The 24,582-nt window shown below is 46.0% G+C and overlaps 1 protein-coding gene across 3 annotated transcripts in view; it reads right to left on the reverse strand.

The window, feature by feature from the left end:
* Positions 1–24,582, reverse strand: part of LOC139234018 (leucine-rich repeat-containing protein 49) — a 292,104-nt gene that overhangs the window by 67,346 nt on the left and 200,176 nt on the right. For 2 of the 3 annotated variants that reach the window (XM_070864856.1, XM_070864854.1), the window contains exon 13: positions 22,432–22,521. The exons of the other annotated variant lie outside the window; for it this stretch is intronic. In XM_070864856.1, coding sequence (XP_070720957.1) covers positions 22,432–22,521 — 90 coding nt within the window. The remainder of the gene's footprint in view (positions 1–22,431; positions 22,522–24,582) is intronic. 3 annotated transcript variants of the gene reach the window in all.

The following is a 24,582-nucleotide window of genomic DNA, read 5'->3' on the forward strand; positions in this document are numbered from 1 at the left end:
ATTTCTATTACAGCCAACAACACATTCCCCTTCCTGCACACCACCTATGCCATCACCCCCTACATGCTGGAATTCCCTTCCGAAACCCATCATGATGTTATATCTCTCTGCACCTTTACAAGCCTACTTAAAACCTCTTTAACCGCACCTGATCAATGTCTGACTCTCACTTTGTGAAGATCTTAGGGACTTGGCTCAATTTTCCCCGGTCATTTGCGCCGTTTTTTGATGTAAGTTTTTAAATTAAAGTCTCCCCAAGGAATCTGTGCCAGCATAACTGAGTTAGTTATGATTTTTTTTAAGTTTTGTTTTTTTTGACGTCATAGGGTGCGTTACCTCATGTCTGCCAGTTTTTATCATTTTGCCCAAAAATGTTATCCTAAATTAGCGTTTCTGGCCATTCCCGAAAAACCTTCTGGTGAGTTAAGAGAAAGCAGCGCACATTGAAAAATCTGCGCAGAAAGGCGTCATTATTTTTCATCAAAGTTTTGGAGGGAGATATGCATAATAAAGATTAATTTATTTCACCTTACAACGGAGTAGATGGAAGTTTGATGGAATTCTGAATTTTTCATTTTTTTTAAAAACTCATACGCCACCACCGAACGGCTTCAAACAGGGTCGGAGCGTCGGAGCGTCGGCCGGCAGAATCAGCCCCGCACCTGGACACAGGGGCTCGGCTGCAAAACAAGCCCAGTGGTGGTGGGGGGGAGATGGCGATTGGAAGGCTGCACTAGGAATCAAATGAGCCCGGCAGGGAGTGGAAGTTGCTGTTTAACGCGATCGGAAGAACTCACAAGACTGCAATAAGCCCGGGGGCGTTCCCGATCACTGTGCTTGCTCAGACCTGGCTGTGGTCCATACAGACCTTGGGGAGAGAGAACCTGACCTGCCTTCCTGCCATTTTGAGCTTGCAAAGGTAAAATTTAAACATGGGGGTAATACTGACAATGCCATACCTTGTGTGATTCTTCTGCTTCATGGTGCTGCAGAGGAGACAATTGATTCAATGTCATCGCATGAGGAACCTCAGAGCCCTTAGGGTGATGGGCAGGAGGCCTTACCCACGTCGGGTATATCGAGACAGGTGTTCGTACCTGCACCTGAGTGATGCAGACTGTTTCAGAAGGCTGCTTTCCCACAAAGAAGTTGTAACTGAGATCTGTGAGTTGGTGAAAGCAGACCTGCAACCTAGAAGCATCAGGAGGATTGCTTTGACAGTGAAAATGAAGGTTACAGCTGCACTTTCATTCTATGCATCTGGATCCTTCCAAGCTACAACTGGGGATGTGTGCACCATTTCTCAACATGCAACACATGTCGGGAATCGGTGGGGCTCTGGGTGTGCCTCGCTGCACCCAGCACTGGGACGCGCAGCCTGGGACGGTGGAAAACCATGGAATGTCCCACCAACACTCAAACCACTACTCAGGGAAGGGGCTAGCACCTCAATGGGCGGCACCTGCACCTCCTCCAAAATGAGTACAAGAGATAGAGCTTCATCCAACCCCTCCATCTCCTCCTCACCCCCATGCTCTTGGACTCGATGGTGGGATTGGAAGATGTTCTCTTCAGGCTCGTCCTCGTCTGAATCTCCTTCTGCATCGTCAGGGTTGGCCTCAAGTTCTGCAAAATATAACAGAACAGACAAATGGTTAGCAGCAGAGGAGGGGGCAGGGTGGGTGGTATGAGTAGGCTCACACAGCACAGGCAGCAGGCTGGTCTGAAGGACCATGATGAATGATAGCACATTGCATCAACCGAAGCGTAGCTGATGGGGACATCCCCATCAACCAACGCGCAATACTTAACGGTTAGCAAAGTCAGACTGTGGAGTTTGCAGGACTTACCCTCTCCCTCGAGTGTAGGTCCAGCTTGTGCAGTGGTGGTTGCTTTTCTCCAGGCAGGACCCATCAAAACAGCTATCCTCTCTTCCAAGGGTGTCAGTGGGTGCAGATTTGACGGGTCTCCTCCTGTTCGAGTTCTTTCCCTTTTGTTGTCGGCCACCTTCCTCTGCAAAAATGAAAATACAACTTTTTAGAGAGTGTGTCTTTCTGCTGGGTGGGACATATATAGCTGGTCATATTTACATTACAATTGCAATTGCATTGAATAAATGAAAATTTCACTTACACTAACTACTTGACCAAGGTCCTGCCACTTCTTTTTGCACTGGCCCCCAGATCATGGGTTGGTCACCATTGCACAGTAGGCCTTCTGCAAGTTGGTTCCAGTGTTTCTTTTCTTTGGGTGGAACTTTTATGTGACCTCTGCTGGTGTCCAGCTCCTGCCATCTGGCCTCAATCACAGCAACAAGTGCCTCCACTTCATCCTGTAAGAAATTCTTGGTCCTTATACCGCGTTGCATCTTGTATTGCAGCTCCGATTTTTCCAATGTTCTCACACAGCACTCAAGGGTTCTCACACACACATCTGGCTCTTTAAAAATGGCTGATTGCAGACCGGGAGCATTATTGCAAATTGCTTATAATTGCCCCATCCAGATGTACCTATAACTGTGTAACAATCACTGGGACATTCAGGTACAGGTACGTGTTATATTGTAGGTATCAATTTAAGACCTGTATCTCCCTAGAATGATGCAGGGCCAATAAAGCCACATGTCTTGAGCCAGACACAATGGTGTTCATCAACTGCACGGTTAGAGAATCAGAGACCTCCATCTACTCTCTGCTAACATTAATACAATCAAAATCATGTTTTTAAAAAGTCCCCAAGTGGTGAACAGTTTAAAGTTGCTTTGCTCTGGATTCTGTTACAATGTAGTGCCTTAAAACTAAAACAGTGTGAGACTACCTCCTCCAGGTCACAGTTATACTGCAGCCAGTGTGGGACTACCTCTTCCAGATCACAGTTATACTGCAGCCAGTGTGAGACTACCTCCTCCGGGTCACAGTTATACTGCAGCCAGTGTGGGACTACCTCCTCCAGATCACAGTTATACTGCAGCCAGTGTGAGACTACCTCCTCCAGGTCACAGTTATACTGCAGCCAGTGTGGGACTGCCTCCTCCAGATGGTCTCACATTATTAACCCATTCATTTTGAGGGGCTTCACACCCAAATTACATTGCGCAGTGTGAAGTTAAAACTGCTTCTCATTGGCACAAACTGTCAGTATGACTGAGCAATCAGATTCAGGAAATGAATGAAACTGTTCCAGTAACACAGCCTTAAATGTGCTTTGGGGCTTTCAATTACTAGTTGGAGAATGAATACAGTATATGTATTGGCACAAGAAATGCAATCTGAATAATGTCATGTTAACACATTGCTGTACAGACTGGAGTCCTGTACAGCCCAACCCAACCCAACCATAATTCGCTCCAGTTGTCCATGACAGGAAGTTGTACTGTTTTTAAAACTGCTTAATGGATTGAATATTAAGTAACTAATTTCAATAATTCATAGAATCAGACTAAAATAAAGCAGTTGTCAGTAGTTCCATTGTAAAGTTGCCAAAACTACACAAATAAAATGGAACACTAGATCAGGATTTGTAAATATGCCACGTGAGTTTTGGAGTTTTGTTTAAAATTAATAATTAAGGCTTGAAGTTGGAAAGATTTATTTAACATAACTGGAATAGACTCCCAGGGAAATCTGTCATCGAAGAGCTGGGTGAATATTTGGTCTGAATGGGACTGAGGGAGAATAGGATGTACGGCACAGAAACAGGCCATTCGGCCCAATCAGTCCATGCCGGCAGTAAAGTAATAACAGATACTAGGAAAATGCCTTTACTGAAAGAGTGATGTATGCGTGGAATAATCTATTAAGCAAGGTAACGGAGGGAAAAATATTGGAGTTACTCAAAATACAATTAGATGCCGTGATGGAAAAGATGGTGTACGAGGGATGAGCTTCGATGGACCGAATGGCCCTTTCAAGTATTGATGGTGAAAGTCAAGTGATGTGTGGAACAAGAGGATTGCTGAACTACGTACTCGAACCATGGACTAGCCATGACGAGAAAGGCAATTGATCGTAGACAGAGATGGCCTGTTTTTGAAAGGGGTGTCCAACCTAGTCCCATTTCCCTGCCCTTTCTCCATAGCTTTTCAATTTTTTCTTTTTCAAATAATTATCCACTTCTTTAAAAAAAACGATTCTAGATTCCACTACTGTTTCCAATAAGGCATTCCATATCTAAGAACCCTACAAGTATAAAGCCTCTTCCTTTGTTCTCCTGACGATGACCGTAAACCTATACCCACTAATTACCAACTTGGCCAGTGGAAATGGTTTTTCCCTATTTACCTCATCAAAACCCCTCATAGTTGTAAGCATCAAAGATCGGGGGATGTAAATCAAACACAGATGAAGAAAGAAGGACTTGCATTTATACAGTGAATTTCATGACCTCAAACCTTCCCAAAGTGCTTCACAGCCAATGAAGTGCAGTTACTGTTGTAAGGTAGGAACCACAGATGCCAATTTGTGCACAGCAATTTGATAGTGACCAGATAATCTGTTTTAGTGATGTTGGTTGAGGGATAAGTATTGGACTGTAGAGACACTGGGGAGCAGCATGGGCAGCCCGGCCCGGAAATCGGCGCGGTCCCAGCCTGCAAGACCATCAGCGGGCCAGGGCCATCAGAGGGAGCAGTGTGCACTGCAGGAGGGCGACGCCTGCGAAGTCAGGTCGCTGATTGCAGTGCGGGCAGGCACAGCAGGAGGGGCGAAGGAGCGGCAAGAGTTTGTCGAGGGAAGTGACAGGGACCCAGGAGAGACGTGAGTCTGGGGCCCAGAAGAGGTAAGGGTCCAGGGGCAGCACGGGCCAGCCCACACTGCTATATGTGCGCACACTCAGTCCATGCAGCAGAGCTAGTCTCCAGTCGTCCTGGTTAATCCTTGCCACTGGACCAAGACCTAGCTCTGTCAAGCCCGCGTGGTGGCTGGTGTGCAACGGCCACCACACGTTAAAAAAATCCACGCACAGGCATCTTCCACCCTTCAAGATGTAGTTCGGGATCTGGAATATTAGGTCCTTCATTGAAACACCTGTGAATTCATTCCTTTTTGGCGTGGAAGCAAGTCATCCTCACTTCAGGGGACTGCCTATGATGAAGTATTGGCTAGGGCACAGAGAAGAACTCCCCTGCTCTTCTTCAAAATAATGCCATCATTTTCACCCATCCGAGGGGACGGATGGAGCTTTGGTTTAACATCTCATCTGAAAGATGGCACTTCTGACAAAGCAGCATTTCCTCTGTACTGTTTTTGAGTGTCAGCCTAGATTTTGTCCTCAAGACTCTTGAGCGGGACTGGAACCCACGAACATTTGACTCGGAGGCGAGAGTGCCACAACTGAGTTATGGTAGACAGATATTCAGGAATTTTACTGGACTTACTTTTAGGATAGCAGGAGGGAACACTCGAGAACCTTTCCACAAGAGGTGAAATTGATTGGATAGAGTACATTATAGAGTGGGCTTGCTGGCATCAATGGTCTTTTCTTGTTGCATGGTTTCTTACCCTTTAAATGGGAGAATTTCAACCAAGTGTACTGTCTTAACGAGAAATGAATTGCAAATCCATGGTGGACTAGTCCTTGGTCTATACTGACAACCCTCTGCTGCTTCTGCCTCTTGTAACTTCCATATCTGTAACCACCTCAATCTCACTATATTTTATTGTCATATAACCTGACCTCTTCATAATCATCTCCCATTGGTAGCAATCCTACCTTAATGTAAAGAGAAGGCTGAAATTCCGAGTCCATTCCAAGTTAGAAAGCTTAAGAAAGAGACTAATTCAGACTGGAAGAGAGTTTGAGGGAGACACATTCCACAGCCAGACAGAGACAGGGACTCACTGACTCACTAACATGGAGTGGAAAATTCATTAGAGAATGCGAGGGAGTACAGGGGTGAGGGTGACTGCACGGCACAGGCATCAGAGAAAGACACTAATCATTAAAAACAGAAGATAGATTAGCAAATGACCATTAAGCCCAACAAATCCAAGCTTTTTCTGCCTAAGCACCATATCTCTCAAACTCACTTCATCATAGTTCAAATGCCTTTTGGAAGTCCATGTACACCACATTAACAGCATTGTCCTCATTAACCCTCTCTTTTAAGTTAGTTAAACACAATATGCCTTTAACAAATCCGTGCTGGCTTTCCTTAATTAATTCATACTTGTCCAAGTGACTGGTAATTTTGTCCCGGATTATCGTTTCTAAAAGATTCCTCACTACCGAGGTTAAACTGACTGGCCTGTTGTTGTTGGGTTTATCCTTATAACCTTTTTTGAACAAGGGTGTAACATTTGCAATTTTCCAGTCCTCTGGCTCCAGCTTCGTATCCAAGAAGAATTGGAAGATTATGGCCAGTACCTCCGCAATTTCCATCTTTACTTCCCTCAGCATCCTAGGATGCATCCCATCTGGTGCTGGTGACTTATCAACTTTAAGTACAACCAGCCTTTCAAGGGCTTCCTCCTTATCAATTTTTATCCCATCCAGTATCGTAACTACTTCCTCTTTCACTGTGACTTTGGCAGCATCTTCTTCCTTAAGAACATAAGAAATAGGAGCAGGAGTAGGCCATTTGGCCCCTTGAACATGCTCCGCCATTTAATAAGATCGTGGCTGATCTGATCATGGACTCAGCTCCACTTCCCTGCCCATTCCCCATAACCCTTTACTCCCTTATCGCTCAATCTGTCTATCCCCGCCTTAAATATATTCAATAACCCAGCCTCCACAGCTCTCTGGGGCAGAGAATTGCACAGATTTACAACCCTCAGAGAAGAAATTTCTCCTCATCTCGGTTTTAAATGGGTGGCCCCTTATTCTGATACTATGCCCCCTAGTTCTAATTTCCCCTATGAGTGGAAATATCCTCTCTGCATCCACCTTGTCAAGCCCCTTTATGTTTTGATAAGATCCTTTTGAACTCCAATGAGTATAGGCCCAACCTACTCAACCTTTCTTCATATGTCAAACCCTTCATCTCCAGAATCAACCTAGTGAAGGGTAAAGATAGGTGCAAAGTACTTATTTAGTACCTCAGCCATGCCCTCTGCCTCCATGCATAAGACTCCATTTTGGTCCCTAATCGGCCCCAACCCTCTCTTACTACCCGTTTACTATATTTAAGCCGATAAGACTTTTGGTTTCCCTTTTATGTTAGCTGCCAATATATTCTCATACTCTCTCTTTGCCCTCTTGTTATCTTTTTCACTTCTCCTCCGACCTTTTTATATTCAGCCTGGTTCTCACTTGTATTCTCAACCTGACATCGGTCATATGCCCCTTTTTCTGCTTCAACTTACTCTCTATCTCTTTTGTCATCCAGAGAGCTCTGGCTTTGGTTGGCCGACCTTTCCCCCTGTAACAAATTATACAAGCAAATGACACTGAAAGATTATCAATGGATGCTAACATTCCCGGACCAGAAAGCCATTGAGAGTAAGCTAACTGTTGTACCATCAGGGGAGAATTGTATATTGTTAACAGATATTCCAGCCAGCCAGGTGACATTGTATCCTTTGCTTGAGGAGTGGCAAACTCAAATACCTGCAAAACTTGAATTTAAGTTAACACTTCTCATGATGGGGAATATAGCAGGTGTCTCTAGGATATGGGTTCATGGACAGGTAAAGAAATACATTTGGAAGCTCTTGGCTAGTTTAGCAGTTCTTTCTGTGCTAGTACTGCACCCTGTATTGAGGTGAGCATATGAAGGCTCCACAGGTTGACTCAACCTCATAATGAATAATATTATTCGGAGAGTTAGTGAAGCATGATGCCTGATATTCTGAATTGAGAGATAAAAGGTTGCAAGTAAAGGGTTGTAATCTAGTGGGACCTCCTGTGTTGATCTTTTGCAACTATATAATTTTTACTTTGAATATCCCTGATTTGTAGATTAAAGTCGAAACCACACAATCTGGCAGACTGATTATTCTTAGGTTAACCAAAGTTCTGAGGGAACAGGATGGTTTGTGCTACTTCCAGGGACCAATTTACAGTTACTGTGGGCAATGTTACATTGCCAGGTATTGTGCATCTTAAGGTGACACTTCGATAATTAGGAAGCAAGAGGTCACTTACAGGAATGATCCTAGGCGCTGAGTATGAGACTATCATCGGGCACAACCCCAAAACTTAACGAAAAGCCCAATTTTTTGTCTTCGTGTCCGTATTTCCTCATTCGAGGCAGTTTCCTGATGAATTTGCACTGTCCCCTCTCTATTACCTCAAGATGCTTCCTACAGTGTGGAGCATAAAACTACCTGCAGTGTCCAACTAAAGCTTTATCTAGATTCACCATTACATCTCAGCTCTTGTATTCTGTACCACTTGCCATAAAACCAAGTATTCCTTTAGCTTTTGTATCCACTTGAGCTTCTGCTTTACCTTAAACCCCAAACACCTCTGTTCTTACACATCACAAAACCATCTCCTATTCAAAGTATAATTATAACTTTTTTTTTACCAAAATGTACCATCTGACATACATCCACTCCACAGAATTCGGAAAAATAATTTCTAGTGCCTCTGCCATTTCTTTCCGAATTTCCCCATTTCCCTCAGGATGCTTGGATGTATCTGGTCAGGTCCTGGCACCTTGTCCACTTTTAGCATAGCTAACTTTTCCGATACCTTCCTTTGATTTATTGTATCTCTCATCCCAATTTTAAAGAATTCAGGATTTACCTCCTCCTCAATATCTTTCTCTATTGTAAACACTGCAGTGAATTACTTAAGTATTTTTGCTAATTTCCATTTATCCTCGACTAACTCATACCCTGTCCACTGGGGTCCCAACTCACAATGAATAATTCTCTTTTTACTATTATATTTGGAGAATACGTCACTGTTCTTTTTATTATTATGAGATTTTTTTTCCTCATACTCCACTTTTTGACAACACCGTGATCCAAGGGAACAAATTTTAAATAATTACACTAGAATTAAAGGCGAGTTTAGAAAAAATATTCTTTCCACAGAGGGTGGTTAGAATGTGGAATTCTCTACCACAAACTGTTGTTGAAGCAAAGTCCATGAATTATTTTTAAATGGTATCAGATAATTGCTGAGAAAATATGTAATAATTAAAAAGCATGGTGAGTGAGCAGAACAATGGGATTAAACTAGGCGATCCATGTAGACAAGCTTGATAGTCTAAATGGCTTAAAAAACAAGCCATTTAGACTATCAAGCTTGTCTACATGGAAATGTAATATTTTATTTGGAAATGTAATATTTTATTTGCCTCACATAAAACTGGCACTGCTGATGAACAATAATCTTCAAATCCTCAAATGACTCAGTTGGTAAAATCTCAGCATACAAGTAAACCTTACAGACCAGAAAATCCCAGGTACTAATCCTTGGCATATGTTGGGTTTTGTTATTTCTGCCAGGTAGCAGTTCAAATGCTAGAAATGCTCTCAGTGCCTTCAAGACTAGGGAGGAAAAATGAACCAGAGTTCCTCCTCCTGACTATTATCAAGTGCTCCTTGCTGGATGTCAGTGAGGCTAGATTGGGTTGAGATGCAATCTCCTCCCTTCTCTGTTATATTTCTTGAAAAATGGCTACGGCCATTGCCTAGTGCCTGTGGAACGATCAATCTTGCCGGGAGTTTTAAAAAATTTGTTCCTGGAATGTGGAAGTCACTGGCAAGGCCGGCATTTATTGCCCATCCCTAATTGCCCTTGAGAAGGAGGTGGTGTGGTGCCTTCTTGAACCGCTGCAGTCTGTGTGGTGAAGGTACTTCCACAGTGCTGGTATGGAGGGAGTTCCAGGATTTTGATCCAGCGACAATGAAGGAACAGCGATATATTTCCAAGTCAGGATGGTGTGTAACTTGGAGGGGAACGTGCAGGTGATGTCCTCATGCACCTACTGCTCTTATCCTTCTAGGTCCTTCTAAGTGGTAGAGCTCGTGGGTTTGGGAGGTGCTGCTGAAGAAGCCTTGTTGAGTTGCTGCAGTGCATCTTGTAAATAGTGCCCACTGCAGCCACGGTGCACCGGTGGTGGGGGAGAGAATGTTGAAGATGGTGGATGGGGTGCCAAACAAGCGGGCTGTTTTGTCCTGGATGGTTTGAGATTCTTGAGTGTTGTTGAGCTGCACCATCCAGGCAAGTGGAGAGTATTCCATCACACTCCTGACTTGTGCCTTGTAAATGGTGGAAAGGCTTTGGAGAGTCAAGAGGTGAGACACTCATCACAGAATACCCAGCCTCTGACCTGCTCTTGTAGCCACAGTATTTATGTGGCTGGTCCAGTTAAGTTTCTAGTCAATAGTGACCCCCAGGATGTTGATGGTGGGGGATTCGGCGATGGTAATGTTATTGAATGTCAAGGGGAGGTGGTTAGATTCTCACTTGTTGGAGATAGTCATTGTGTGACGCGAATGTTACTTGTCAATTATCAGCCCAAGCCGGAATGTCGTCCAGGTTTTCCTGCATGTGGGCATGGACTGCTCCATTAGCTGAGGAGTTGCGAATGGAACTGAACACTGCAATCATCAGCGAACAGCCCCACGTCTGACCTTATGATGGAGGGAAGGTCATTGATGAAGCAGCTGAAGATGGTTGAGCTGAGGACACAGCCTTGAGGAACTTTTGCAGCGATGTCCTGGAGCTGTGATGATTGACCTCCAACAACCACAACCATCTTCCTTTGTGCTAAGTATGACTCCAGCCAGTGGAGAGTTTTCCCCCTGATTCCCATTGACTTCAATTTTATGAGGGGTCCTTGATGCCACACTCGGTCAAATGCTGCCTTAATGTCAAGGGCAGTCACTCTCATAGAAACATAGAAAATAGGTGCAGGAGTAAGGCCATTCGGCCCTTCGAGCCTGCACCACCATTCAATAAGATCATGGCTGATCATTCCCTCAGTACCCCTTTCCTGCTTTCTCGCCATACCCCTTGACCCCTTTAGCCGTAAGGGCTATATCTAACTCCCTCTTGAATATATCCAATGAACTGGCATCAACAACTCTCTGCGGCAGGGAATTCCACAGGTTAACAACTCTCTGAGTGAAGAAGTTTCTCCTCATCTCAGTCCTAAATGGCCTACCCCTTATTCTAAGACTGTGTCCCCTGGTTCTGGACTTTCCCAACATCGGGAACATTCTTCCCGCATCTAACTTGTCCAGTCCCGTCAGAATCTTGTAAGTTTCTATGAGATCCCCTCTCATCCTTCTAAACTCCAGTGTATAAAGGCCCAGTTGATCCTGTCTCTCCTCATATGTCAGTCCAGCCATCCCGGGAATCAGTCTGGTGAACCTTCGCTGCACTCCCTCAATAGCAAGAACGTCCTTCCTCACCTCCTCTCTGGAGTTAGCACCATCAGGAGAGGTGGAAGGAAAACACGTCTACTTTTATTTAGTTTCGTTCTTGCTCTAATCTGGATTAGCACAGAATGAATTCGCATTCCATTTTGGGTAGAGTACAAAGTTTTGTTCGGATTTAGTGATATCATTGCCTCAGCTAGTCTTTACTGAAAACCTAGCTCAAGTGTCATGGCCCATAGTGCACAGCCCTACCAAGAGCAGGCGGGATACAATGTAATCAAGAAGTAATGAGAAGGCTCGGCTTTGATGTTGAAATCTGAAGATTATAGGGCGAAGGAAGGACTGAGCGAGGCAAGTAGTTCCACATTTTTGAGTTCCTGGAAAAGAGTGAGTTTGAGTACGAAAGCCTAACCCTCCAAAGGAAACAGCTCACTCTCACCTTCAGCCTTCCCAGAACAGAGACAACAATTAGCAAAGTATTGTTCTGTGTTACCGATAAGACCTCTAGAAACAGACCACTAGAAAGTTACTTCACCCTCACTCCCAGCGCAGCTTGTAATGGTTATATACTGGATAGAGTCTGAAAATGAAATTTAATACAATGCACCATGGGGAGTTAGGTTCTACAGGGTTTCATAAAGTACTTATTCGTGTTGAATCAGTTTTGATTACCATATTGATATATATTTAACACAACGAATGTATTTTGGCAAGTAATTCTCATAAATAACGTGTATAAAATCCATTTTTAGCCAGAGGTGTACAAACTTTTTCTAGAGGACGGGAGGGTAGCAAGGGGCTGAATTAATGAGCATGAAATGACAGAGCAGTTTACTCTTTTCTATTAATAACAGCCCCATAAATTACCTATAGCAACATTGAACCCAGATGTGAGGCTGTAATTAATTCAATGTTCATTTTTATTGCAGTGTGCATTACACCACTGCATCTTCAATTGACTGGCCGCACCGTCATATTTGCCCAAGAATGCTGCTAATATTTTCCTTAATGAGATTCAAATTTGAAGCTTATCAGACTCTGGGATTTCCTGTACTGTTCTCAGTCACCTCACCTCCCGGTCAACCCACCCACGAAGATTCATGCCCCAACAGTCCTCTGGATTTACCTGAATCCCTAAAATGTAGATCATCGCAGTAAAGTAGGTGATTTCTATTAAATAGCAAGAATATACTAATTTGCATGTGAACTTTGCTGTACTTGTAGCTATTTATAGAAGGGCACTTCAAAGTACCAATACAGATTCATGGTTGTAATATGGAAACAGACTACACTAGAAAAATACCAAACTTAAAAAATACAGGAAAAGGGTAGTAAACACTATAGGCCAATAAAACATTACCTCGTATTATCACAGGTTAAATGCTGGGCAGTTCGAAGAAGCTCCATGAAAAACTAACTCAGAGTTAGGAAATATGCATTTGTGCATCAAATTTATAAAGCTGACACATTCTTGCACAGGATTTGCACTCAGCAATCCTCAAGCCTAGGTTCAAATCTCAAAATCAACAAATATAAATTGTCTATTGTATAGTTCCAGAAATTGATCAAAAAATAACTGAAACACAGGAAAGAGCATCTCAGAACTGATTAATAAAATAAAAACAATGTAAAACTAAGAAACGTTTGTGAAGTACCAAAGCACAGGTTGCTATCAAGTTGGGAAAAGATGAGATAAGACAAGGGAACTCTTGAAGTACTGGTTAGGTTAAGCCAAGCATGGGTTTAGAAACTTGTAGATTGTAAGTGTTTCGGTTTGGGTTAGTGCACTAGAAATGACCTTAGGTACAGTATCACAAGCAACAATAACTTGTATTTATATAGCGCCTTTAACGTAGTGAAATGTCCCAAGGTGCTTCACAGGAGTATAATGAGATTAAAAAAAGAAGTGACACCAAGCTGCACAAGGAGAAATTAGCGCAGGTGACCAAAAGCTTGATCAAAGAGGTAGGTTTGAAGGAGCATCTTGAAGGAGGAAAGAGAGGTAGAGAGACGGAGAGGTTTAGGCAGGGAGTTCCAGAACTTAGGGCCTCGGCAACTGAAGGCACGGCCACCAATGGCTGAGCAATTATCATCAGGGATGCTCAAGAGGGCAGAATTAGAGGAGCGGAGACATCACGGGGGGTTGTAGGGTTGGAGGAGATTACAGAGATAGGGAGGGGCGAGGCCACGGAGGGATTTGAAAATAAGGATGAGAATTTTGAAATCAAGGTGTTGCTTAACTGGGAGCCAATGTAAGTCAGCAAGCACAGGGGTGAGCGGGACTTGGTGCGAGTTAGGGCACGGCAGCTGAGTTTTGGATCACCTCTAGCTTATGTAGGGTAGAACGTGGGAGGCCAGCCAGGAGTATGTTGAAATAGTTAAGTCTAGAGGTAACAAAGGCATGGATGAGGGCCTTAGCAGCATATGAGCTGAGGCAAGGGCGGAGACGGGCGATGTTACGGAGGTGGAAATAGGCGGTCCTAGTTATGCTGCGGATATGTGGCTGAAAGCTCCTTTCAGAGTCAAATATGACACCAAGATTGCGAACAGTCTGGTTCAACCTCAGACAGAAGTTGGGGAGAGGGATGGAGTCAGTGGCTAGGGAATGGAGTTTGTGACAGGGACAGAAAACAAAGGCTTCGTCTTCCCAATATTCAACTGGGGAAAATTTCTGCTCATCCAGAACTGGATGTCGGACAAGCAGTCTGACAATTTGGGGACTGAGGAAGGTTCAAGAGAAGTGGTGGTGAGGTAGAGCTGGGTGTCGTCAGCGTACATGTGGAAACTGACACTGTGCTTCCGGATGATATCGCCAAGGGGCAACATATAGATGAGAAATAGGAGGGACCAAGGATAGATCCTTGGGGGACACCAGAGGTAACGATACGGGGCCGGAAATAGAAGCCATTGCAGGCTACGATTAGATAGATAAGAATGGAACCAGGCGAGTGCAGTCCCACCCAGCTGGATGACGGTGGAGAGGCACTGCAGAAGGATAGAGTGGTCAACTGTGTCAAAGGCTGCAGACAAGTCAAGAAGGACGAGGAGGGATAGCTTGCCTTTGTCACAGTCACAAAGCATGTCATTTGTGACCTTGATGAGAGCCATTTCGGTACTGTGGCAGGAACGGAAACTGGATTGGAGCGATGGAATTGTGGGAAAGATGGGCACAGATTTGTGAAACAACAACCTGTTCAAGGACTCTGGAGAGGAACGGGAGGTTGGAGATGGGGCGGTCGTTTGCAAGGACGGAGGGGTCGAGGGTTGTTTTTTTTGAGGAGAGGGGTGATGACGCAGATTTGTGGGAGAGGGGGACAATGCCTGAGGAGAGCAAACTATTAACAATGTCAGCCAACATGGGAGTCAGACAAGGAAGTTGGGTGGTCAGCAGTTTGGTGGGAATAGGGTCAAGGGAGCAGGAAGTGGGTCTCATGGACAGGATGAGCTCGGAAAGGTCATAAGGGGAGATTGGAGAGAAACTGGAGAAAGATGAGGGGTCAGGGCTAGGGCAGGGGGGATCCTTAGAAGAAGTTGGCCCAGTGGGCTAGGGGAGAGAAGGGAAGAGGCAGAGGCAGCCAAACGGATGGTCTCAATCTTAGAGACAAAGTCCACAGTGAGAATAGAAGCCGGGTTTATCTTTATATTCCAAAATGATTCTGGAATAGTGAGTGATTTTGGCAGACGAAAGCAGGACCCGATAGTGCTTTATGTGGTCCAGCCAGATCTGGCGGTGAATTGCCAAACCAGTTGTCTGCCATATCCGTTCAAGTCTGCGTCCCTTGGACTTGATGGAGCGAAGATCAGGGCTGTACCAGAGGGAACGGCCAGGGTGAGAGAGAGTAATTGTTTTAACAGGGACTAGGGCATCAAAGGTGGTAGTGAGGGTGTGACTGAGCAGGTCGGTGGCTGCAGAAATGTCACGGTGAATGGAGGGAGTTGATAAGTTCAGTTATAAGAGAGTGGGGAGAGAGTTTTTTCCAGGGGCCGACACAGGAGGAGGTAGTGTTGTGGGGGTGGGGGAGGGGGAATGTGAGTGGAGAACGATACGAGGAAGTGGTCAGAGATGGCCTTATCTGTGATTGACACGATGGGAGTAGCGAGGCCATGAGAGATGGCAAGGTCGAGGGGGTGGCCGTGAATATGGATTGGGGAGTTTACATGGAGGGCGAGGTTAAGGGAGGATAGGAGGCTAGTGACCTCAGAGGAGAGAGAGCATGGTGAGTTGAGATGGAGGTTGAAATCACAGAGGATGAGAAGTTGTTTGGTGCAGAAGCAGAAGGAGGAAACTAGTGAAGAAATATCGGCAACAACATTGTTATGCTACTTGGGTGGGCGGTAGAGAATGAGAGTTGTAAATGAGAGGTGAGAGGGGTGGAATAGGGTGAGATGCTCAAAGGAAGAGAAAGTGTCGGAAGAGTAGGGGGACAGACCAAGGTGTGATTTGGTGATAAGAGTCACACCACCACCACGGCGATCTGAGCAGGGTAAGTGATGGAAGTTGTAGCCAGGCGAGGAGGCTTCGTTTAAGGGTAAGGTGTCATCGTCCCCCAACTAGGTTTCCGTCAGGGCCACGATGTCGATGCCATCATCCACGAGAAGCTCAGGAATGGTAAGGGCCTTGTTCGCAAGCGAACGGACGTGGAGAGGGTCGGTGACGGCTGACCCACTGCCAGCGTCCACAGGGTCAGCTCTGGGGGGGCGAGTTGGATTGGGAGGAGATTGGCAAGATTAGCCCCCAGTGGGTGCGCTGAGTGGGAAGGTTGGCGAGAGAGTAGGATGGGACAATTGGGGTGTAAGCAGGCAGCGAGGAGTGCCTCGATGGGCCCTTCGTAGGTTCGACCACTCCTCTAAGAGTGTCTCACATCCCCGATCAACCAGAGTGGTCCTTTATATGTTCAATATTGAAGCAAATGTAGTGTGACATCAGGATTTGAACAGAGAAACTTTGCCACTATATTCCAAATTAAACCAATGGACAACTTTATTCAACACTAAATTGTTAAAGGAATAGTATTTGGTACAAACAGTGCATTTACATTAATTAAAACTTTACTATTCTCCTTAAATAACAAGATAAAAACAATGGTTCTCCTGAGTTCACATTAAAACTGATCCTTGAAACACTTGCTCACTTTCTAATTGGAAACACTTTGACAGTGACTGATTTACCCTCGAGCCTCTCTCTACTAGTTTCAAATTGTTTGATTGTTGACTGGCATAAAGTCAGTCACACATATTTAAATTTTATCCTTTAACGATATACTTAAACAAGTCTGTACATCTCCCATGGACACAGTGTCAATTACAATGTGGTTTGAAATGAATGGAGTGGCTTTATTCATTAAACTGTGTCAAATATTTGAATGACCTGTTGGAGAAATCCCATAAAATGCAGTGACAGCAATTAAACCATGCAGACCAGGCTCATCTTAAACTTGTCTTTACCTTGTCCTTCAGTGTGAAAATTAGCCAGACTGTATTCAGTATTTAATACAACCGTCAAAATAGCTAGCCCTTACTGCCCTTCAAACTTGTGTGTGCTGTGACCAACAAGAAACAATCACGTAAGAAATCTGACAAAGACATTTTTGTCACAGAGAGGACAGAGTTTGAGTAAGAAATAAAGCGATGCGTCCAACACAGAGGAAATGCATTTAGAGGGATCATTCATCAGATAAGCTTATTTTGTACCTTGCCCATGAGTGTGAGCGCGCTGTTCGGAGAGCTTCCCAGATATTGGGGGGAGGAGGGGGGAGGAGGGCGGAGAGAGGGGAGGGCAATATTCAAGACTGGAACTGACTTTAGCATTATGGAAAGTTAAGAGTTGCTAACAGAAAATAAATGTTTAGCAGGAAAGAGGTCCAGCTTTAGCAACAGAGAGGATATAGGAGTTCTACGTGTGATCAGGGAAACAGTTGTTCAAAATGCAGCATTTCTTGGAGAACAAAGATAATTAGAGTAACTCCGTGTTGAACTAAATATCTCAGAGAGTATCTTAAATGAGATGACCAATAATGATGGCAATTGATGGAAACACAATCTTCACTAACTGATCATGTTGTAGTATCTCATCCACATTATAGTTCCAGATGAGTTTTGCTGCAGGTGTGGACTTCTCCGAACAATTGTTGTCCCATTTCATTTTGTGTGCCTCACTGTTCCTGGCTTTCTGTCTGCTTCCTTTCTGCTACAGCTACTATAGACCTTTAGCATGCTTAGAAAAAGCAAATGCTTACAATAAATTATGATAAACATTAACATCTTTTGTGTCAGTTTCTGTTTGTTTACTGTATCCAATTGTAAGACGAGGCTAAGGTAATGTCACAGTTACAATTGGAGCACTTCATGGTTCCTGGACTTTGTGTGTGCACGTTAATTATAGCTGTATTGAGGAAGGGGCTGGATAGTGCATTCTCTTTCACATCTGGAACCTGGGTGAAGTGCGCTTTGCTGGCTGTATGAATCCTCTTGTAAAATGAGTTTGAATGACCTCACCCCACCCAACCCCTAGTGGGGAGAATTCCACCGTGTCAACTGCCCATTATTTCTCACTGATTGTACTCCAGCCACAGGAAGACTGGCTGGGAAATGAAATGTCTCACTGGCACAGTACAAGGTGCTCTTCTGAGGATGTGTAAAATAGAAGACATACAGGAGCAGAGAAACTAATTCAAATCGGTAGGTGAAAAGCTTAGAATGAAGGCCAAACTTAAACAAACAGACAGTTTAAAACAAAATGTTTATTTCTAGTGTGGGATCAAAACACTGCTTTAAATGACTAAAACCAAGGTTATATGAGCTGGCGGAAATGGAATCCCTGTGATGGTAAACACTCTGATCTTGAGGCAGTTGAACAATGTTTAGGTTGGGGAAGCTGGCTGAGAGTCCGCTTCCCGTACCTTTCCGGTATACGCTGGGTGTTGGTGTGTTGTGCATCTGGAGTGAAGCAAACTGAACGTCTGCATTACAGTGAATAGTTGTCAGAAAAAAAAACCCGACTTCATGAGACAGTCAGAAGAGCAGTTTGGAGTTTGGAGCTGTGGGCAAATCAAAAAAAAGCTAGCCACCGAAGCAGCAGAATCCACAATGTGAAGATCGGATGCGGTGAGGGGTCGGAGGTCGGAGGCGGCAAGGGGCGGAGGTCGGAGGCGGCGAGGGGCGGAGGTCGGAGGCAGCGAGGGGCGGAGGTCGGAGGTCGGAGGCGGCGAGGGGCGGAGGTCGGAGGCGGCGAGGGGCGGAGGTCGGAGGCAGCGAGGGGCGGAGGTTGGAGGTCGGAGGCAGCGAGGGGCGGAGGTCGGAGGTGGCGAGGGTCGGCGGCCGCGGTCGGAGGCGGCAAGGGGCGGAGGTCAGAATCGGCGAGGGGGCGGAGGTCGGAGGCGGCGGAGGCAGCGAGGGGCGGAGGTCGGAGGTCGGAGGCGGCGAGGGGCGGAAGGCGGGACGGGTGAGGTCTGGAGGTCGGAAGCAGAGAGGACGGACATGGCATGGAGGAGCGGAGAGGTCAGAGCCCAGAAGTGGAGCAGAATGGACAAGACCAAGGGAAGGCACTGGCCAATAGCGCGGCTGTGAGGTCGGGAGGCTCACATTGCCTACTCTGAATTCCGAGTAGAGATATATCCTGTGGGAAGGAGGGCTTGACCCAACGATGCACTCTGGGTCTCTTCGGCCAGCCGGCCCGGCCCAACGACAGGCTGTGCCTGCCCTAAGTCATTAGCAGTGAGGGGGTTAGGCCCCGACATCTACGGGGTCTCCTCACTCAGTGATTGCGGGACCACCCACGGAGCAATGCCAGGGGAGTAGCCTACTACAGACTTACATCTTAGACTTTTAATCAACTTTTAATCTACTTTTAAACTTTTAATCAACTTGAGACACTTTTTAAACAATTTGGGAAAATGTTTTAACTTTTAAACAAAGTGGAGATTTTTCTTTTGAAACTTCTGGAGAAACTTTTAGAAAACTTTGGAAGAAACTTTTAAAACATCCCTCAGAACTCCAGCAGACAACTGACTTTCCTAATGCCTGCCCCAACCAAGCCTTGGGCCACTTACCATTAAGGGAGCTACTTGGCGGCGAGCTTGCGGCCAACATTTCACCGTAAGCAATTAGGCTCATACAGCAGTGCCTGGTCTCCAGTTGTCTTGGACCCCCTTGCCACTGGACCAAGACCTTGCTCAGCTAAGCCCGTGTGGTAACCGGTGTGCAGCGGCCACCCCACGTTAAAAGAACCCACACACAGGCATCTTCCACTCCGTTAACATGAAGTTCGGGTCCTGGAACATCAGGACCCTCATGGACAGCGACAGGCCGGAACGCCGCACCGCCATAGTTGCCCAGGAACTTAGATGCGTTGACATCGACATCGCTGCCCTAAACGAGACCCGGCGGGCAGGGGAAGGCCAGCTCAAGGAACATGGTGGAAGCTATATCTCCTTCTGGAAAGGAAAACCAGAGGAAGAACGCCGCCTTCTCGGAGTCGGCTTCGCCATCAAAAACGAGCTGCTCGACGGCCTCAAAGACTCCCCCTGCGGGGTTAACGAACGCCTCAGGACTCTCTGACTCACCCTATCCTGGAACCAATGCGCCACAGTCATCAGTGCGTACGCCCCAACACTCGATGCAACGGATGAGACCAAAGAGGGTTTTTATTCCAACCTCAAAACATCCCTGTCCCGCGTCCCCGCGGGCAACAAACTGATCCTCTTAGGTGACTTCAATGCCAGGGTCGGTAAAGATACAGCCCTCTGGAAAGGCGTGATTGGCAGAGAGGGAGTAGGGAAAGTCAACTCCAGCGGTACCCTATTCCTGACAAAATGTCTAGAACATGAACTCCTCACCACACCTTGTTCTGCCAGAGGGACAAATATAAGGCATCGAGACAGCACCCTCGCTCCAAGCACTGGCACCTGATCGACTATATCATCATCCAAGCCAGGGATCGCAAGGATGTGCGCATTACCCGTGTCATGACAGGAGCTGACGACTGCTGGATGGACCACCGCCTAATCCGATCCATCATCCACATTAACATAGCCCTAAAGCAGAGGGGATAGCAGAAGCAGTGCCGCAAAAAAAGTCAATGCCGAGGCACTTAAACACCCAGATAAGAGAGCCCTATGCAGCCAGCGCCTAACAGCTAATCTGGCGTGCCTTGATGACCGAGATGCTGAATGCCCACAGCGCTTGGTCTGCCCTCCAGGCCTCCATAACCAGTCCCTAACAATTCCGACAGCGACAACTACAGGGGAATCTCCCTGCTATCAGCCACTGGGAAAGTTGTCGCTAGAGTTCTCCTCAACCGTCTTTTCCCTGTGGCCGAGGAGCTCCTCCCGGAGTTACAATGCAGATTTCATCCCCTACGGGGCACAATGCACATGATCTTTGCAGCGCGACAGCTGCAGGAAAAATGCAGGGAGCAGCGCCAGCCCTTATACATGGCCTTCTTCGACCTTACAAAGGCCTTTGACACTGTCAACCGCGAGGGTCTATGGAGCGTCCTTCTCCGTTCGGATGCCCCCAAAAGTTTGTCAACATTCTTCGCCTGCTCCACGACGACATGCAGGCCGTGATCCTTACCAACGCATCCATTACAGACCCAATCCACATCCGGACCGGGGTCAAACAGGGCTGCGTCGTCTTTCAACCCTTTTCTCAATCTTCCTCGCTGCCATGCTCCACCTCACAGTCCCCGCTGGTGTGGAACTAAACTAAACAGTTTAACCCACGCCACCTCCAGGCCAGGTCCAACACCACCCCAACCTCTGTCGTCGAGCTACAGTAAACGGACGACGCCTGCGTCTACGTACATTCTGAGGCTGAACTCCAGGATATAGTCGATGTATTTACTGAGGCGTACGAAAGCATGGGCCTTACGCTAAACATCCGTAAGACAAAGGTCCTCCACCAGCCTGTCCTCGCCGCACAGCACTGCCCTCCAGTCATCAAGATCCACGGCGCGGCCCTCGACAATGTGGACCATTTCCCATACCTCGGGAGCCTCTTATCAAGAAAGGCAGACATTGATGCGGAGATTCAACATCGCCTCCAGTGCGCCAGTGCAGCCTTCGGCCGCCTGAGGGAAAGAGTGTTCGAAGACCAGGTCCTCAAATCTACCACAAAGCTCATGGTCCACAGGGTTGTAGTAATACCCGCCCTCCTGTATGGCTCAGAGGCATGGATGATGTACAGAAGACATCTCAAGTCGCTTGCGTTATATCAAGAATGGTATCTCCGCAAGATCCTGCAAATCCCCTGGGAGGACAGGCGCACTAACATCAGTGTCCTCGTCCAGGCTAACATCCCCAGCATTGAAGCACTGACCACACTCGATCAACCTCACTGGGCAGGCCACATAGTTCACATGCCAGACACGAGACTCCCAAAGCAAGTACTCTATGCGGAGCTCCTTCACGGCAAACGAGCCAAAGGTGGGCAGCGGAAACGTTACAAGGTCACCCTCAAAGCCTCCCTGATAAAGTGCGACATCCCCACCGACACCTGGGAGTCCATGGCCAAAGACCGCCCTAAGTGGAGGAAGTGCATTCGGGAGGGCGTTGAGCTCTTCGAGTCTCATCGCCGAGAGCATGCAGAGGTCAGGCACAGGCAGCGGAAGGAGCGTGCGGCAAACCAGTCCCACCCACCCCTTCTTTCAACGACTGTCTGTCCTACCTGTGACAGAGTCTGTGGCTCTCGTATTGGACTGTTCAGCCACCAAAGAACTCACTTCAGGAGTGGAAGCAAGTCTTCCTCGATTCCGAGGGACTGTCTGTGGGAAGGAGGAAGGAAGGAGGACAGTAGGAGTATGTTTGAGTTTGTGTGTATGTATTGGCACATGCCTGTGCGTGAGGTGGCCATTGCACACCTTGCAACTGGACCATCGAGCCCGCATGGTTAAAAGAATTCACGCACAGGCATGTTCCACCGTTTAAAATTAGTTCATCAGTCACCTGAGTACTCATTTTTAGTGTGGAAGCAAGTCATCCTCGATCTCGAGGGACTGCCTATGATGATGATGATGAGGAGGAGTTGAGAGACACCACGAGCAGAGCCAACACAGAAAAGAAATCATAGATGGGACTCTTCAACCTTTACAAAGCAAATAACCAGAAGACAGTAACAGTTACTTCCACGTACGTCAAAAATAAGACATTACCTCATGTGATTGGGCTTTTCGGATTTTTTGAAGTCTTGTTTGTTGCTTTCTGCTGCTTCCTTTCTGATGCTGGTATTAGGACTCAATTGGCTGTAAAGATATAAAATACTGTCCAGCACACAGCACTTTCAAAATTAGTAGTTTTACATAAAAGTTAAAAAACAATGAAAATTTGTTCTGTTTAGAGGAATAGTCCAATCAATGGGTATTTAATGTACCATGTACGTGTCAGCTAATGAACTTTTCCACGTATTCAAGATCTTCCTGAAGCTAAGTTCTCCTGCACCACGATTACCCAAATATCAGGATTACAATCAATTCAGATTATTTAATTCCTATGGCTCCCAACAGAGATGCTTCTGCGTGTTTGGGTTGGACAAATAATTGACCACTTTTTTTTTAGTACTACAGCATCAGGCGCACAACTCCCATAGGCTACCCAGATCCAGATGATATCAAAAACAAGCCAGTTCTCTGTGCGTCTGAATGAAGAAAATCCAACAAACACAATTTTTTTTGCAGAACTATTTGAGGACATGACAAGATATAACTGGAGGCAACTTTAACAAGCACAGATTTCACCCTTATGGCTGCTGGAATGACAAAAGAACCAGGATAAACTGGACTGGATACCAAAGAATACTTCAAAGATTTCCTATAGTCTAGTGATCCTGGAATCCTCCAAACTGCATTCCTGGAATGGTGTGAATGACGGTATGCAAGAGCTTTTGAATCTCCTCCAGAGAACCCAGGGGACTGGCAACAAAACTACAAAAATAGGCTTACTCAAATGCAAGGAAAAGTGGAAATTCTGCAGACTAGGAGAGCGATTAAAAGCAACAAAGGGAGACAAACAAAATAATAGCAGGTGCAAAAAGCAAATATGAAAATAAACTTGCAAAGGATATCAAAGCTTAGAGCAACCACTTTTTTCAACATATATTAAAAAAGAGTTTTATTGGGGAATGTGGGCCAACGACGCTGGATGCAGGTAAGACTATAATGGACAATAAAAAAATGCCAGACTTGTTAAATGAATACTTTGGGGGGAATTTTTCTGGGTCAGCAGACGTGTTCGGTGGCGGGACGGGTGGGAAAAAAAATGTTGACAGTGGTTCGAGAGCCTGCTGTCGACCCGCCGACATGCTCCTTCACCAGATGTCGGGTCAGTCAGGGCAGAACAAACTCGACATGCAGCGGCGGGGAGGCAATTTAAGTCATTATGACCTTGTTAACGGCCCTTTAAACTGTATTTGGAGCTCACCATGCCATTTTACCAGGTTGTCCATTGGGTCGACGCTGCTCACGAATCACATAAGGTAAGGACGTCAGGTATTGTGTTACCATGAATTCATTTCTTTACTTGGCAGCTGCGAATGTGCTATAAAAGCTTCCATCTCACAGCTGTTCACTTTCCAAGATCAAAAGCTGTCGCTCACTGCATTTGGAAGGCACAGTGAGCTTTATGCAGGTTGCTAGTGTTTGGAACAAACTATCGAGTGTCACCTCATTGGAACAAGCTCTCTCACCATTAACAGATCGCTTCTGTCATCTCAAGTTCATCTGCCATCTATTGCATTAGCCCTTGTGCCCTTCAAACTATTGCACCTTGGTCCTCAGGATCGCACCACGATGAGCCCCAACACCAGCAGCACCAGGGACATAAGCAGCACCATCAACAACACCAACCTTTTCCACAATCAACTGATACTGCTCAGGACACAGGGCATCAGCACCCGACCACAATGCTGCCCGGGAGGCCAGGGATGACCTCACTTGACGCTGCACACCCTGGCTGCCATATGATGCCCAGATTAGCACCACCCTTACAGTGCCCAAGCCATTCCTTTCAAGCTCGGCAGCATTGTGGGGAGTACCGTTATGCCTCACCATTCACTGCATCTCACTAAGCCACTAAGCACACAAATCTGTCCAAGAACGCAATGTTGAAACTAAAGGTTTCAATGTTTGACACACATTAACAGAAACTTTACATGAACATTGGCTAAAACATCCAAGTGCCTATCCTTGTGTGTTGTTAGTTGGTATGTTTAAACTGGGTTGTAATTTACCAAAATTCCCTGGATTCTGGGGAGGTCCCAGCAGATTGGAAACCTGCAAATGTAATGCCCCTACTTAAAAAAGGAGGCA

The sequence above is a fragment of the Pristiophorus japonicus genome, chromosome 21, assembly GCF_044704955.1.
Source record: "Pristiophorus japonicus isolate sPriJap1 chromosome 21, sPriJap1.hap1, whole genome shotgun sequence".
Lineage (NCBI taxonomy): Eukaryota > Metazoa > Chordata > Chondrichthyes > Pristiophoridae > Pristiophorus > Pristiophorus japonicus.